Source organism: Macaca fascicularis, chromosome 13 (assembly GCF_037993035.2).
Source record: "Macaca fascicularis isolate 582-1 chromosome 13, T2T-MFA8v1.1".
Classification (NCBI taxonomy): domain Eukaryota; kingdom Metazoa; phylum Chordata; class Mammalia; order Primates; family Cercopithecidae; genus Macaca; species Macaca fascicularis.
Window position 1 is genome coordinate 5,775,298 of NC_088387.1, and position 14,274 is coordinate 5,789,571.

The window sequence follows — 14,274 nt, forward strand, 5'->3', positions numbered from 1 at the left end:
CACATAAGCATACAGAAAACATTTCACTTGAAAGGCAAAGTCAAATGACTATACTGAAAATAACTTTTAATGGCAAAAACCGCAATTACTTTTGCACCAACTTAATAAAAAAGCCCCCAAACAACAAAAGCCATTCAAGTCTTAATATGCAGAACAGCCATATGTAACATTAAGAGGTGTGTGACCAAGAGTACTGATTTTCAATTTCTTTTCTGAAGAAGAAACCACATCTTATGTTTAAATATTGTCAAGAAAGTAAGAAGCTAAGGATAGGGGTACCATATGCTCATCTACTCAAGTACCTAAAAGCCAAAGGCCTCTTCCTAGTACTCAAGACAGAACAGTCAACTTTCCACAATGACAGAAATAAGTGGGACGTTCAAAAGGCCTGCCTTGGGAAGCCACTGGCTCTCTGACGGCCCTTCTCTTCGCTGTCACTGAGACAGATAAATGGCTTTACTATAGCTCCATGATGGAGACAGAGAGGCCCCCATTTCCTCTCTGCTCCTCACTTTTAGGTCTCATCAGAGAATGAGGGCTACCTAAGGACAGGTCCACCCTTAACTCAGGCCTTTTCATCACTCCTTTGTGTCTGGCAAGGGACTAAGAGGGTTCCTGCAGGAAACAAATGTGCAAAAAGTAACCCAGACTTAAAGGTATCTAATCTCCCACAAAACAAAAAATTTAACATAGTCCAATTAAAAAGTGATTTCCAAAAAGTCATGTGAATACTTAAATAATATAAGCAAAAATAAAAGAATACGGTCAAATATAACTTCTAGGAATACATATGGGGCATATTTATGAACTATCTTTTAAAAATCAAAATTCAGAGTTATCCATCATTACCTGACTTCCAATCTGAGAGCCAGTATATAGGAAACGCTGTATATAGTAAAATATTAGCCAGGCTAACGAGATAATCATCATGGTGATGAAGGCGATGGCCACAAACACCACAGACTGACCGCTGATGAACTCCTGTACGTGCCGAGTGCCAACCCCTATGGTCATCGTTACTGGAATTCCTTTCTGCACCAGCTCCAAAATTTCTCTTCCTTTTGGATAGCTAATCATAATGACCACTATATTTCCTGTTCCTGTAGGAAAGAACAAAGAAATCAATGTGAAGAACACAAAATATGATACAGAGAACATTAAATTAAATATAAGGGTACTATGTTCATCTACATATATAAATACATTAGAAAAATTCCATGGAAAACATAAGTTACCAAACCTGGTTCCAAAAGAAACTGATGACATTATAAGTAATAGAATCAATCACTAAAAACTACTCCCCCCGGCCAGGCATGGTGGCTCACGCCTGTAATACCAACACTTTGGGAGGCCTAGATGGGTGGATCACTAGGTCAGGAGTTCAAGACCAGTCTGGCCAACATAGTGAAACACCATTTCTACCAAACTTACAAAAAATTAGCCGGGTGTGGTGGTGGGCACCTGTAATCCCAGCTCGGGAGGCTGAGGCAGGAGAATCGGGGTGAACCGGGGAAGCAGAGGTTGCAGTGAGCTAAGATCGCGCCACTGGACTCCAGCCCCAGCGACAGTGCGAGACCCCAGCTCAAAAATAAATAAATAAATAACGATTCCCCCAAAAGCTAGAGTACTGTTCAGTTTCACAGGTGAAGTCTACCACCAAACCTTTAAGGAACAAGTAATAGCAACGATATTTAAGTTGTTCCACAGCAGATTAAAAAATTAGAAAGTTTAAAAATTACTTGTAAGACGGCCAGGCGCGGTGGCTCACGCCTGTAATCCCAGCACTTCAGGAGGCCGAGGCGGGTCGATCACGAGGTCAGGAGATCGAGACCATCCTGGCCAACATGGTGAAACCAAGTTTCTACTAAAAATACAAAAAATTAGCCAGGCGTGGTGGCAGGCGCCTGTGGTCCCAGCTACTCGGGAGGCTGAGGCAGGAGAATGGCGTAAACCCGGGAGATGGAGCTTGCAGTGAGCCGAGATCGCGTCACTGCACTCCAGCCTAGGCGACAGAGCAAGGCTCTGTCTAAAAAAAAAAAAAAATTACTTCTAAGATAATAAAACCAAACATGGTAATAAACAACCAACAAAAGAACCATACAAGCCAGGCATGGTAGTTCACACCTGTAATCCCAGCACTTTGAGACGTGAGATCGGAGGATCACTTGAGGCCAGGAGTTGGAGACCAGCCTGTGTAAGTGAGACCATGCCTCTACAAATAATTTAAAGAAAAAACGAGTTGGGAGCAGGTGGTTGAGGCTGCAGTGAGCTGAGATCATCCTACCGTACTCCAGCTTGGGCGACAGAGTGAGACTGTAGCTCAATGAAAAACAAACAAACAAAACACTATACAGATCAATTCCACTTATGAGTACTAATACATAATGCCTAAAGCATATTCATTAAAATCAGGGAGACAATATGAAAATTTCTACTATGATCACTATTATTTAGCATTGCTCTGAAGGCATAAGCAGACATGAGACAAAAATCAAGAGACATAGAAAAGAAGGGCTAAAATAAAAAATTTTACATGAATTTAGCTACAAATGAATGCAAGAATCATAAAGTATCAGTAAGATTAAAAAAGAACTAAAAATACTGCTTCTAAGTTCACTTAGAAGGAAAATAAGACCACTGGAACAACGTTTTAAACAGTGAAACCTGGACCGGTCTTTAAGTAATTAAAACATCGTGGCTGTAGCATATGGAGACGCCCACAGAATGAGACAGAATAAAAGTCCAAAAATAGACCCAAATACATTAAAGAATTTAGTGCACAGAAGCAGAATTCCAAATGCATGAGGCAAAATGAATTATTTAAAAAATTATTTGAGGCAACTGGGTATCACCGGTGGGGCGGGTGGGGAGAAGCTGCATCCATTTCTCACAACTTACGCCAAAATAAATTCCAACTAAATCAAAGATTTAAAGGTATATATATAAAAAGAGGAAACATACAACGGCCAGAAGATGGGAATTAAAAAATATATATTGAAGAAAAGCTTCTCCAAGTATAAAAACTACCTTAGAGGTTCTTAAAAAAAATTTTTTTTTAACTACAGAAAAATGAAAATTTTCTCCATGAGTAAAAGCAAAACCAAGGTCAAAAGAGCAAAAGAGCAATGTCCATGTCTCTTTGGCCCAGCAATTCTGTGTCCAGGAACGTAACTGCATAGATGTAACCAATGAGGTATCCATAAAGATTTATTGTTAGCTGGGCACGGTGACTCATGCCTGTAATCCCAGCACTTTGCGGGGCCAAGGCGGACGGATCAGGAGTTTGAGACCAGCCTGGCCACTACGGCAAAACCCTGTCTCTACTTCAAAGAAATACAAAAATTAGCTGGGTGTGGTGGTGCATGTCTGTAGTCCCAGCTACTTGAGAGGCTGAGGCAGGAGGATCACCTGAGCCTAGGAGGCAGAGACTGCAGTGAGCTGAAATTACACCACTGCACTCCAGACTGGGCAACAGAGCAAGACACTGTCTCAAAAATAATAATAAAATTAAATAAATAAAAAAGATTTATTGCCAATGTTTTTTCCTAAGTTTTCGCTATCACAATATAAATGTCCATTGAAAAGAAAAAAGCTATATAAATTACAGTATGTGTATGAAGGCTGAAGTAGCAGCTCTGTAAGTACTGACAGTATTCATGACAGAAAACACACAATATGTAAACTGTGTGGACAGCATGCTGCCCTTAAAAAAACAACAACGAAAACCCAAAGACCTACATGCTCCTATAAACACATACTACCTTCTGGAAGGCTACCCCAGAGACTGGAGACCATGACTGTTCTGGGGAAAGGCTCTAGGGGATGCAGGACGGGGTGGGGGGTCTTATTTGCATAGTAAGAATTCTGTATCATGTACACATGTTAGCTATTCAAAAAATAACTTTTAGGCGTGTTGGCTCACGTCTATAATCTCAGCACTTTGGGAGGCCGAGGCAGGTGGATCACTTGAGGTTAGGAGTTTGAGACCAGCCTGGCGAATATGGTGAAACCGTGTCTCTACTAATATTACACATGCAAAAAAGTAGCTGGGCGTGGTAGCTCATGCCTGTAATCCCAGCTACTCAGGAGGCTGAGGCAGAAGAATTGCTTGAACCTAGGAGTCGGAGGATGCAGTGAGCCAAAATCGCGCCACTGCACTCCAGCCTGGGCGAGAGGGCGAGACTCTGTCTCAAAACAAAACAAAAAATAACTTGAAAGGGTATATAAAGAATGTTCCCTGACATCACACTAAAACCACATTTTAACACTATTTTATTGTGGAGAGAAATTTCATCTGCAGCAAATCCACTGGGTCTCAAGCTTTGGGATTTAGTTACTGAAACACCAGAAGGACACCCTTCTAAGGTAGCCCCTGTGTGGAAGCCGATCCTATGATCTGATGACCTGCCTGTCTAACAGGGTCCGTTGGCAAGAACTGTAGTTTCCAAAGCACCCACACAACCAACCATGTCATCACAAGGCGACACAACAAGGAGAAAGGCATTTTCTGCCATCACGAAAATAAACATCTAGTAGTTAAGAAGGACATGTATAGAAAGAATTATGATGGTTATATCGGATATAATTACATGGCACTTTGCAAGCTGAAAGTCTTTTTTGTAAACCCGCTTTTGTGGAAAATTCCAAGCACAAACAAAGTAGAAAGAATAGTACCACGAACTCTCATGTTTCCATCTCAGTTAAAAGCTTTTACGCAGAAAACTAAACTATGCTACGATGATAGTTGAATCAATTTCTGGTACTGATACCACATTCTTTGTGTGGTAACGGGGAAGAACATGTTTACATTTATAACTCACTTGAAGCAGGAAAAGGCCACACTATAGTTCTACAGCTGAGTGTTTAGAAATCCTAGGGAGTTGCTCAATGTCACACACCACCTGAAAAAGCCAGTTCTAAAATCTGAAGACCCAGTTCCGAGGTAGTGTCCCTTCCCCGCACCCCTTCATAGGATCACAGGCTCCACAGCCAGACAGACCTGGGTGCAAATATCACTGTTATCTACTGCCTGGGGGGCTGGACAAATCATGCTCACTGAGAATGCTTCTGCAGCTACAAAATGGGGATGAGCATGACTCTATTTCAGACTACCACTTTTGCAATAAGAAAGCAGAGTAACAAAGAGCTACAGAAGTAAGGGGACGATTTTGTTTGGGGTGGAGGGAAATCTCCCCAGACACACTGGAACCACATCTCAAAGGAGAGAAGAGTTTACAAAGCAAAGGAAGAGGGTTTCTAGACGGTAGACCACAACAGTATATTTGGGATGGTGACAGTTTGGCTGGTGACTAAGATACATGTAAAGGTATCTTGTTGAATAAATGAACGGATGAGTAGGAGACAGAAGATTAACTGAGATTAAAAAGGTTCTTCAACACCTACAATCTCAAGGCTGGGGTGGGGGAAGGGATACTGCCGCAACAAGTATCAGGACACCCTGCCCAGAAAACACTTGCAATATCAATCTGAAATTTCTCACCTAGGAAATTCATCTTAGTTCACTGAGTTAAAAGAAATTATTAATTTATTTATTTATTTATTTATTTATTTTTGAGACAGAGTCTCGCTCTTGCTCTGTTGCCCAGGCTGGAGTGCCGTGGCACGATCTCGGCCTTGGCCTCCCAAAGTGCTGGGAACAGAGGCGTGAGCAACCACGTCTGGCCATGGATCTCTTGACCCTAGGGAGTTTGAGACCAGCCTGGGCAACATGGCAAAAATCCTGTCTCTATTAAAGCAAACCAAAAAAACCTGCCCAGCATGAGGACTGAACAGTTTGCTATATTATAATCATAGCAGCAAGATTGCTTCTGGAAATTATTTTAAATTAACAAAACCCAGAACGAAGACTATACCCTGAGATTTGCTTTTCCAGAACATTTCTGGGGACGAACTGGAGACAGGGCAGTTGGGGAAAAAACACGCTAGTTCAGGGGTCAGCATGTGCATAACCCCAAGGGGTGCCAGGCACAGGCACCTTGTAGGCCCTACTCTTGCCTCTGATACATCGCCGCCTCTCTGGTCAATACTTAAGAGCTAAGCTACTCAAGTTATTGTGCTCGACCCTTCCTTAATTGGCACATGAGACCAAATCACAGCTTATTTCCAAACTAAATGGCTGGATTTTTTCACGGAAACTCAAAGACTTGGGATGACAGAGGAAAAAGCCCTTTGAGGTTATATTTTCCTTCCCCAGGCCTCAACATTGTTACCAATATTGCTTGACTAAAAAAATGTCACCTTGCCCTCTTCCCCACAAGAAGCTACACACCTTGGCATTAGACAGGAAAATTTCTTGAAGGCAATTTATGCTTTTTGTTTTACACTTAGCAAAATATCTTTGCACATAGTACATAATCATACATCTACTTGCTGAACAACAATAAATACCGAATATAGTGTTTTTTTGTTTTTTGAGACAGGGTCTCACTCTGTTGCCCAGGCTGGAGTACAGCTGCACGATTACAGCTCACTGAAGCCTTGACCTCCCAGGCTCAGGCAATCCTCCCATCTCAGCCTCTCTAGTAGCTGGGACTGTGCCACCACACCCAGCTAATATTTGTCTGTCTATTTATTTATTGAGACGGAATCTTGCTCTGTCACCCTGGCTGGAGTGCAGTGGTGCAATCTCAGCTCACTGCATGCTCTGCCTCCCAGGTTCACACCATTCTCCTGCCTCAGTCTCCCTAGCAGCTGGGACTACAGGTGCCCGCCACCATGCCCAGCTAATTTTTTTGTATTTTTAGTAGAGACGGGGTTTCACCGTGTTAGCCAGGATGGTCTTATCTCCTGACCTCGTGATCTGCCCGCCTCGGGCTCCCAAAGTGCTGGGATTACAGGTGTGAGCCACCATGCCTGGCCTGCTAATTTTCATTTTTATATTTTTTGGGGGTTTCACCATGTTGCCCAGGCTGGTCTCAAGCAATCTGCCTGCCTAAGCCTCCCAAAGTGCTGGGATTACTGGTATGCATCACGACGTCCCACTTCAAAGACAGTATTTCTAACAAACCAAATCACCCGTAACACAATTTAACATTCTTCTGTGCCAAAAAGTAAAGTTGTGCTTACTTCTGTTTCTTTTCAAATTTCTGTGTTTCTCTTATCACGTTGTCAAAATAATAATAAAAAGGAAAAACGTTCTGACTTGGTCAACAGCTTTAAAATTCTTCTGGATGACATGAGTCTAGTGTACTATTTCTCCTCCCAAGACAGCTATTTAAAGTAGATTTCAACATTCTCTTGAAGGAGAAGGGAGCTATTGAAATATTTAAAGTAGTGGATTAGATTTCTGTTCTAGAAAACTAATTTAGGCAGCAAGAAATCGTTTCAAAGTTCCACAAAGAGAATACTATCAACTTTCAGGTTTTCTTTTCCCCAATAACTTAACTGCAACACTCTCTCTACTTTTTTCCCCCTCCTCTCTGGAGAATTTCTGGTCAAATCTTTAAGGTTCAGCATAAGCTCAACTTAAGACTTTTCAGCACCATCCGCCTCTTAGAGACCTCTTTTTGCACACCTACTGTAATTTATTTATACGTCTCCCTCACTAGACAAGTACTACCTGTTCTTATTTATTAGTTTTTGTAGCCCTAGCATCAAGCAGTGATGGCCTATAAAAAGGCTTCTACATGAATGAATAAAACTGAAAAACTGGCTCATCTTTTAGTGCTACAGTTAAAATGACCCAATAAGGCGAATTCCCAATAAAGAGATTCCCTAGCAGGTGAATTTGGTGAATTCATCAATATGAATGTAAATATCATGGAAATCTGAAGTATTATGCAAAGCAAACGTTTTTATGGTTGGTTAGGTGAGTTAGGAGGACCCCAACATAAGTGCAATTCTCTTTTTGGCACAGAATTTTAAATTATGTTTTGGACAATGTGTCTTGCTCAAAAACATTTTGTATTTTTGAATATAATACTCAACAATGTTAAGAACTCTTTTGCAATTTTCCCAAATGCACTGCTTTATCTTAGATCTTCATTCTCAGATCTCAGATCTTTTGCAATATTGCAAAAGGCTGTTTCTGCCACCCAGAATATCCTATAGCCCACTCACCTCTACCGCACACAACACACCTTCCCCATCGACTTTAACTTGTCCTTCAAAACTCAATCTTGGCCAGGTGTGGTGGCTCACACCTGTAATCCCAGCACTCTGGGAGGCCGAGGCAGGACAGCTTGAGTCCAGGAATTTGGAAGCAGCCGGGCAACACAGGGAGACCCCATCTCTACAAAACATTTAAAAAATTAGCCAGGTGTGGCAGCATGCACCTGTAGTCCCAGCTACACAGAAGGCTAAGGTGGGAGGACTGCTTGATCTCTAAAGGGCAAAGCTACAGTGAGCTATGATTGTGCCACTGCACTTCAGCCTGGGCAACAGACTGAGACACTGTCTCTAAAAAAAGAAATAAAAAAAACAAAACTCCAAAACCAACCAAACAAAAAACCCTCAACCTTTCTGGGAAGTGTCCTAGCTGATCCCATCCTCTGTGAGGCTATGAGGTGCCATTTCTGTCTTCCTACAGCACCAAAATACATTTTATTTTATTTTTGAGAGACAGTCTTGCTCTGTCGCCCAGGCTGTAATGCAGTGGCACAATCTTGGCTCACTGTAACCTCTGCCTCCCAGGTTCAAACTATTCTCATGCCTCAGCCTCCCAGGTAGCTGGAACTACAGGCGCTTGCCTCAACACCTGGCTAATTTTTTTTCGTATTTTTAGTAGAGACGGAGTTTTTCCCATGTTGGCCAGGCCGGTCTCGAACTCCTGACCTCAGGTGATCCACCTGCCTCAGCCTACTAAACTGCTGGGATTACAGGTGTGAGCTACTGTGCCCAGCCTCAAAATACATTTTAAATTCAAATCTAAAGTTTTAGATAATTTGTGAGAGTACAGCATTACAGATCATCAAGAACTTACTATCCATTCATAAAAGACTATTTAACTTGCTCTGCAAATACAAAATGCACACCCCTCAACATGTGAGCTCTCTAAAGGTCAGGGATTTTTAAAAAAATTTTCTTTCTATACCTCTAATCAATAAGAGGGATTTCTTACACATCTTTGTAACCTCCCCTGCTACCCACTCCAACTCTGGCAGATTCCCAAATATAGCTCCAAGCCTTGCCAGTACTTGGCACTCAGTAAATAACTGTCAAAAAATGAAAGTGCCATTCTTAAAAGACCACGCCAAGATTTCAGCTAAAGGATCAGCCTATTTGTTAACAAACACATGTACGTTAATTTAAGGCCAATATCCTGTAAAAGCTTTTATTGTAGTGCTTTGATGTTTATTAATTTCCACCTACCTTGGTCAAGTTTACTTTGATACCTTTGCAACACCTGCATTAAATCCCTTTCCTTAGCCAGGTGTGGTGGCCTATACTCCCAGCACTGTGGGAGGCCAAGACAGGCAGATCGCTTGAGCTGAGGGAGAACAGCCTGACTAACATGGCAAAACCCCATCTTTACAAAGAGTACAAAAATTAGCCAGACACGGTGGCGTGTGCTTGTAGTCCCAGCTACTTGGGGGGCTGAGGTAAGAGGATCGCTTGAGCCTAGGATGCAGAGGTTGCAATGAGCCAAGATTATGCCACTGCACTCTAGCCTGGGTGACAGAGCAAGACCTTGCCTCAAAAAAAAAAAAAAAAAAAAAAAGCCTTTCCTTTATACCTCCTAAGCACCTGTGCATACTGCAATTATGAGGTTCAAACCACATTGTCTGGAAAGTTCTGTGTATCACTCCCCCTAGACCATACACCTCTTAAGGGCAGGCCTGTGTCCTATGCATTTCTATCCCTGAGTAGGCATAATACTTAACCCAAAGTGGCTGCTGAATATATGTCTGCTAAAGTAAACAGAATTGACTTTGGAAATTAGTAACAGTCCTTATAGTTGTTCTGACGAAAAATTAAAATCACTTTTTTTTACAGCCACAATAAAATACTGATTTAAATCCCAAAATAATCTTGTACTGGATTCTAGTAGAGACAAGCAAGATTTCAGAAAAACTGGAGAAATTCTCCTGAGGCTTGGGAAGAGACTACCAGTATTCTTTTTTTTTTTTTTTTTGGAGACAGGGTCTCACTCTGTCACCCAGGCTGGAGTGCAGTGGCACAATCTCGGCTTACTGCATCCTCTGACTCCCGGGTTCAGGTGATTCTCTTGCCTCAGCCTCCCGAGTAGCTGGGACTACAGGCCCGCACCACCATGCCCAGCTCAGTTTTGTATTTTTAGTGGAGACGGGGTTTCACCATGTTGGCCAGGCTGGTCTCGATCTCTTGACCTCATGATCCACCTGCCTTGGCCTCCCAAAGTGCTGGGATTACAGGCGTGAGCCAACGCACCCAGTCTAGTATTCAATTTTATAGGCAGGCCACCACCACCTACTTCATAGAAAACCAATGTTACACAGAACAGTGAGAGCCACTGAATCAGTGGTTTTTCCTGGCTCTAGTCACACTCTGGCTAAACACAGAAACCTAAGTCTGAGCCATCTTCAAGGCTGGCTGTACACAGTCACCTTGTGACTTAATTCCATTCTCAAAAAGTCACACTGGGTACCATTATGCCCAACGTGGCCACATTCTGTAAAGGTCTTTTCATTTCTGCAGTCACCACTACAGTACTGGCCCTTATATTTCTACTTAGACTAGCCCCACAGTCTAAGTGGATTCTGTTCCCAGTTTTTGCTGTTTAATTCATCCGTCACACTGCTACCAAACTAATTTCCCTTTAATCAGTGCTTCAAAATGTTGGATAATTTTGTCAGCCCCTCCCCGACTCTCTAAACGTTTTGCAATATCTGCAGACATCTTTGATTGTCAGGACTGGAATTCAGTGGGTGGAGGCCAGGGATGCAGCTAATATATCCTACAACGCACAGGACAACCCCTGCCCCAACACACACAGAGACACACATGTGGTAAGGGGGTAGGGACAGGGAGGAAGAGGGAGAGGAGGGGGAGAGGGAGAGAGAACAAAGAATTATCTGGCCCTAGATGACTATGTTGTCCTGGGCTAGTCATTTAAACTCCTTGAGCGTCAGTTTCCTCATCGTATGTACTCCGTGGTCAAACACCTACCTTAAAGGCCGTTGGGACGAGTGAGTCACTCTATGCAGAACACTGAGCTGTGTCTGCAGACTGGACACTTCACACATCTTTAAATATTTTCGTTGGTCTTTTCTCTCAAACAGAATTATTCTCTCACTAAAAAGGCTAGAATGGACACCAATAATGGGAAGAGAAGCTCCCAAGAAGTAGATTTCACATGAACATCAGAGGTGTTTTTCTGGGCCTGGATAAATTACATGTCAATAACATAAGCAGGCAAGGTTGCTGAGCCATGGTTACAACAAGTGCTATTAGCCTGAAAAGGGGGTTCTTAAAGCTATTATCAAAAAATGCAGTAAGTAGATTTGGAAAACTGTAGGCTGATGAACCTGCCATTTGAAAAAAAGTCTACGTTAAGATGGGTGTATAAGGACCCAGCAACAGAGAATCACGGCACACTAACCTCTTTTCTTTGACAGAACTACTAAAGCAGGGAACACTGTTGATAGGATGTACGTGGAGTGCTATGTCAAATCTGACAGGACCTTTCATGACACTCTTGTGGAAACGCAGCCTGGGTACCATGACAATTAAATAGATTTGTAACCACTGGAATAACCGCACCCAACATGGTGCCTAGCCCAGTGCTACCACATGGACATCTGCTCTCATTCCCATGCCCTCCTTTCTGCTGCAACTGAGGAACTGTCCTTGGACTGCCTGTGGCCAAGCCTCCAGGATTCTGGACCCAGCCTTCCTGCCCTCTGGAAGACTCTGGCAGATCACTCCCACCCAATTTCAAACACACCCTACCAACTTTGTCCCACCATCCCGTACTCCCACAACTTCTGCCCATTCCTCTGCATCTCCCTCAGTCTTCAACCTTCTTGAAAAAGTTGTCCTAACAATCCTTACTTCCTCTCAACAGTCTTTCAGCTGGCTACTTTTCCCATCACTTCACAAAATAGGCAAATCCAAGGTTATTTTTCTGTCCTCACTTTACTGTTAGGTCCTGAACTTGTATTCAGGACGCCAAAATAGAGCAAAAAACAGAAGTATAGGAAAAATAATGTCTGACTTAGTAGCAGTGGAAACAAACACACAAAAAATTAACCACATTAAGCTGAGACTGAGTCAACTAGTTGTGTGATGCCTAAGTGGTTATCTTACATAACAGAATATGTTCACTCTCTGTGTACTGGTCGTTATTGTACCCGGAACTTAGTTTTAAGGATATTTTGCAAAATAAGACTTAAACTACGACTACTGCCTGAAGATACAACCTGCTGCCCTAGGGAATAGTATGTGTAGGAAGGGTTGCCTGGCAAATAGCAAGGTCTTATTATTATTATTATTATTTTTCTTGAGGTCTTGCTCTCTCGCCCAGGCTGGAGTACAGTGGCACAATCACAGCTCTCACTACAGTCTCGACCTCCTGGGCTCAAGTGATTCTCCCATCTCAGCCTCCTGAGTGCCTGGGACTACAGGTGGGCGCCACCCTGCCCACGCGATTTTTAAAAATTTTTATAGGATGATGTCTCACTATGTGCGCCAGGCTGGTCTCGCACTCCTGGCCTCAAGCGATCCTCCCACCTCGGCCTCCCAAAGTGCTGGGATTACAGGTCCCAAGGTCTTGTCTGGAATGAATACAGTAATTTCAAAATTTTGATCGTAACTCAAGACTCACTGAATCTGACCGGCAGTAGAGCCAGTGTTATAACCCTAAATTTAGCAAGTCAGAAAGCACAGGTCAAGGTTTACTGACTCAGTCAGATGCAGGTTTTCTGACTCAGAGTTTAGAATATTCAGACATGATTCAAGAAAGCGAAGAAACCAGAGTGCCAACGAGCCATCACCTTATGTTGATGAAGGGACAACCGATCCTGGGGCGCGCTGGGTTAAGAGCTTGGATTCCTACTCACCCCTCCAACTTTTGGAAGCGGTGAATGGAAAGGGGACCATGATTAGGAATCTAAGATTTCCCCACCTGTTAGAACCACAAGGCTCCTTCTGTGGATTTTAACGTCTTTTGTACTCCCTTCACCCCATGGATCAAAGGCGAAGATCATATCTCGTCTGCAGACTTACCTCCCTCCCAACAGCGCTCGGGGAGCCGCACCGAGCAATGAGGGCTTCCCTGAGAGTTCCAACAGCTAGAGGCCTGAGAATCGTGCCAGGCCCGCTTGGCGGCCTGCGGTTCAGGGCCAACCCTGAAGACCCCAGCCTCGGTTGCCGCGCATTAAGTCCCCCTCCCGTCCTCGCGCCCCGGCCTGCTCACCCGCATGGGACATGGGCATGGTGAGGTTCCCGTAGCGCTCCTCGTTGTACAGGACCACGGCCGAGGCGTTCCTCCGCGCCGCCACCAGCACCTTGTCCTTGAAGGTGCAGCCCCCGCGAGCCACCAGGGCGACCCAGGGCGCGGCCCCTCGGCCGCCGGGCTCGGGCACGAAGAAGCGCGTGTCGGGCGCGCAGCCCTCGGGGTCTCCGCCGGGCGCCCACGGGACGCCCACCAGGCCCTGAGCGCCCTCCTTGGGCGAGCTGTCGCCGAAGCGGCCGCTCTCCGAGACGCTCCACACCGTCAGGTTGGTCTGCGGGTCCACGTACTCGATGCTCACCACGGCCGAGAACCACTCGAGAGCCCGGCCCCGGGCCCCGGGCGCGCACAGGGCCAGGGCGAGCAACGCCAGAGCCAGCCCGCCGCGGGCCCCAACGCCGGCCTCGGGCCGCCGCCACGCCATGGCAGCACAGCTGAGCTGACTAGGGGCAGGCGGGGGTCACGCGCGAGTGCTGTGAGGCCGCGGAGCGCAGAGAAGCTGACGCCCACCGCCGCCCGGGAAGACTGAGGCGGGGTCGGGGCCCTGGCCGCTGCGCACGCGCACTTGGCGGAGAGGACGAGGGGCGTGACTGGCCCTGGCCCCGCCCTCGCCCGATCAGCCGCGCAGTACGCAGGCGTAAGCTCCGCTGAGCCACGGACCGCGAGCCGTTCCGGGCTCTCGGGCGCCTGTGGGCGGAGGCGGGGCGCGCAGCCTATACCACAGTTTGCGCCACGGCTGACCCCTTGGCCAGGGGCCGAGTTTGCGCAACAGGACGACTAGCATCCCCGAAGTGAGGGGAAGTAACTCCAGAGAAACGGGAAGCTTCCCTGAAAGCAGGCGTGGACCGCGGTTCTGTAAAATCGCTTAACAGATGTTTGTGGAG

The 14,274-nt window shown here is 45.0% G+C and overlaps 1 protein-coding gene across 8 annotated transcripts in view; it reads right to left on the reverse strand.

The window, feature by feature from the left end:
• The window catches only part of RNF149 (ring finger protein 149), a 37,167-nt gene extending 23,239 nt beyond the window's left edge, over positions 1-13,928 (reverse strand). For all 8 annotated transcript variants that reach the window (XR_012421961.1, XR_001484320.4, XR_012421960.1 and 5 more), the window contains exons 1-2: positions 13,355-13,928; positions 850-1,100 (exon numbers count right to left, since the gene is read on the reverse strand). Coding sequence is in view for 1 of the 8 variants with exons in the window: in XM_005575101.4 (XP_005575158.1) it covers positions 850-1,100; positions 13,355-13,814 (711 nt within the window). In the remaining 7 variants the exon portion in view is untranslated. The remainder of the gene's footprint in view (positions 1-849; positions 1,101-13,354) is intronic.
• Positions 13,929-14,274: the final 346 nt, after the last annotated feature.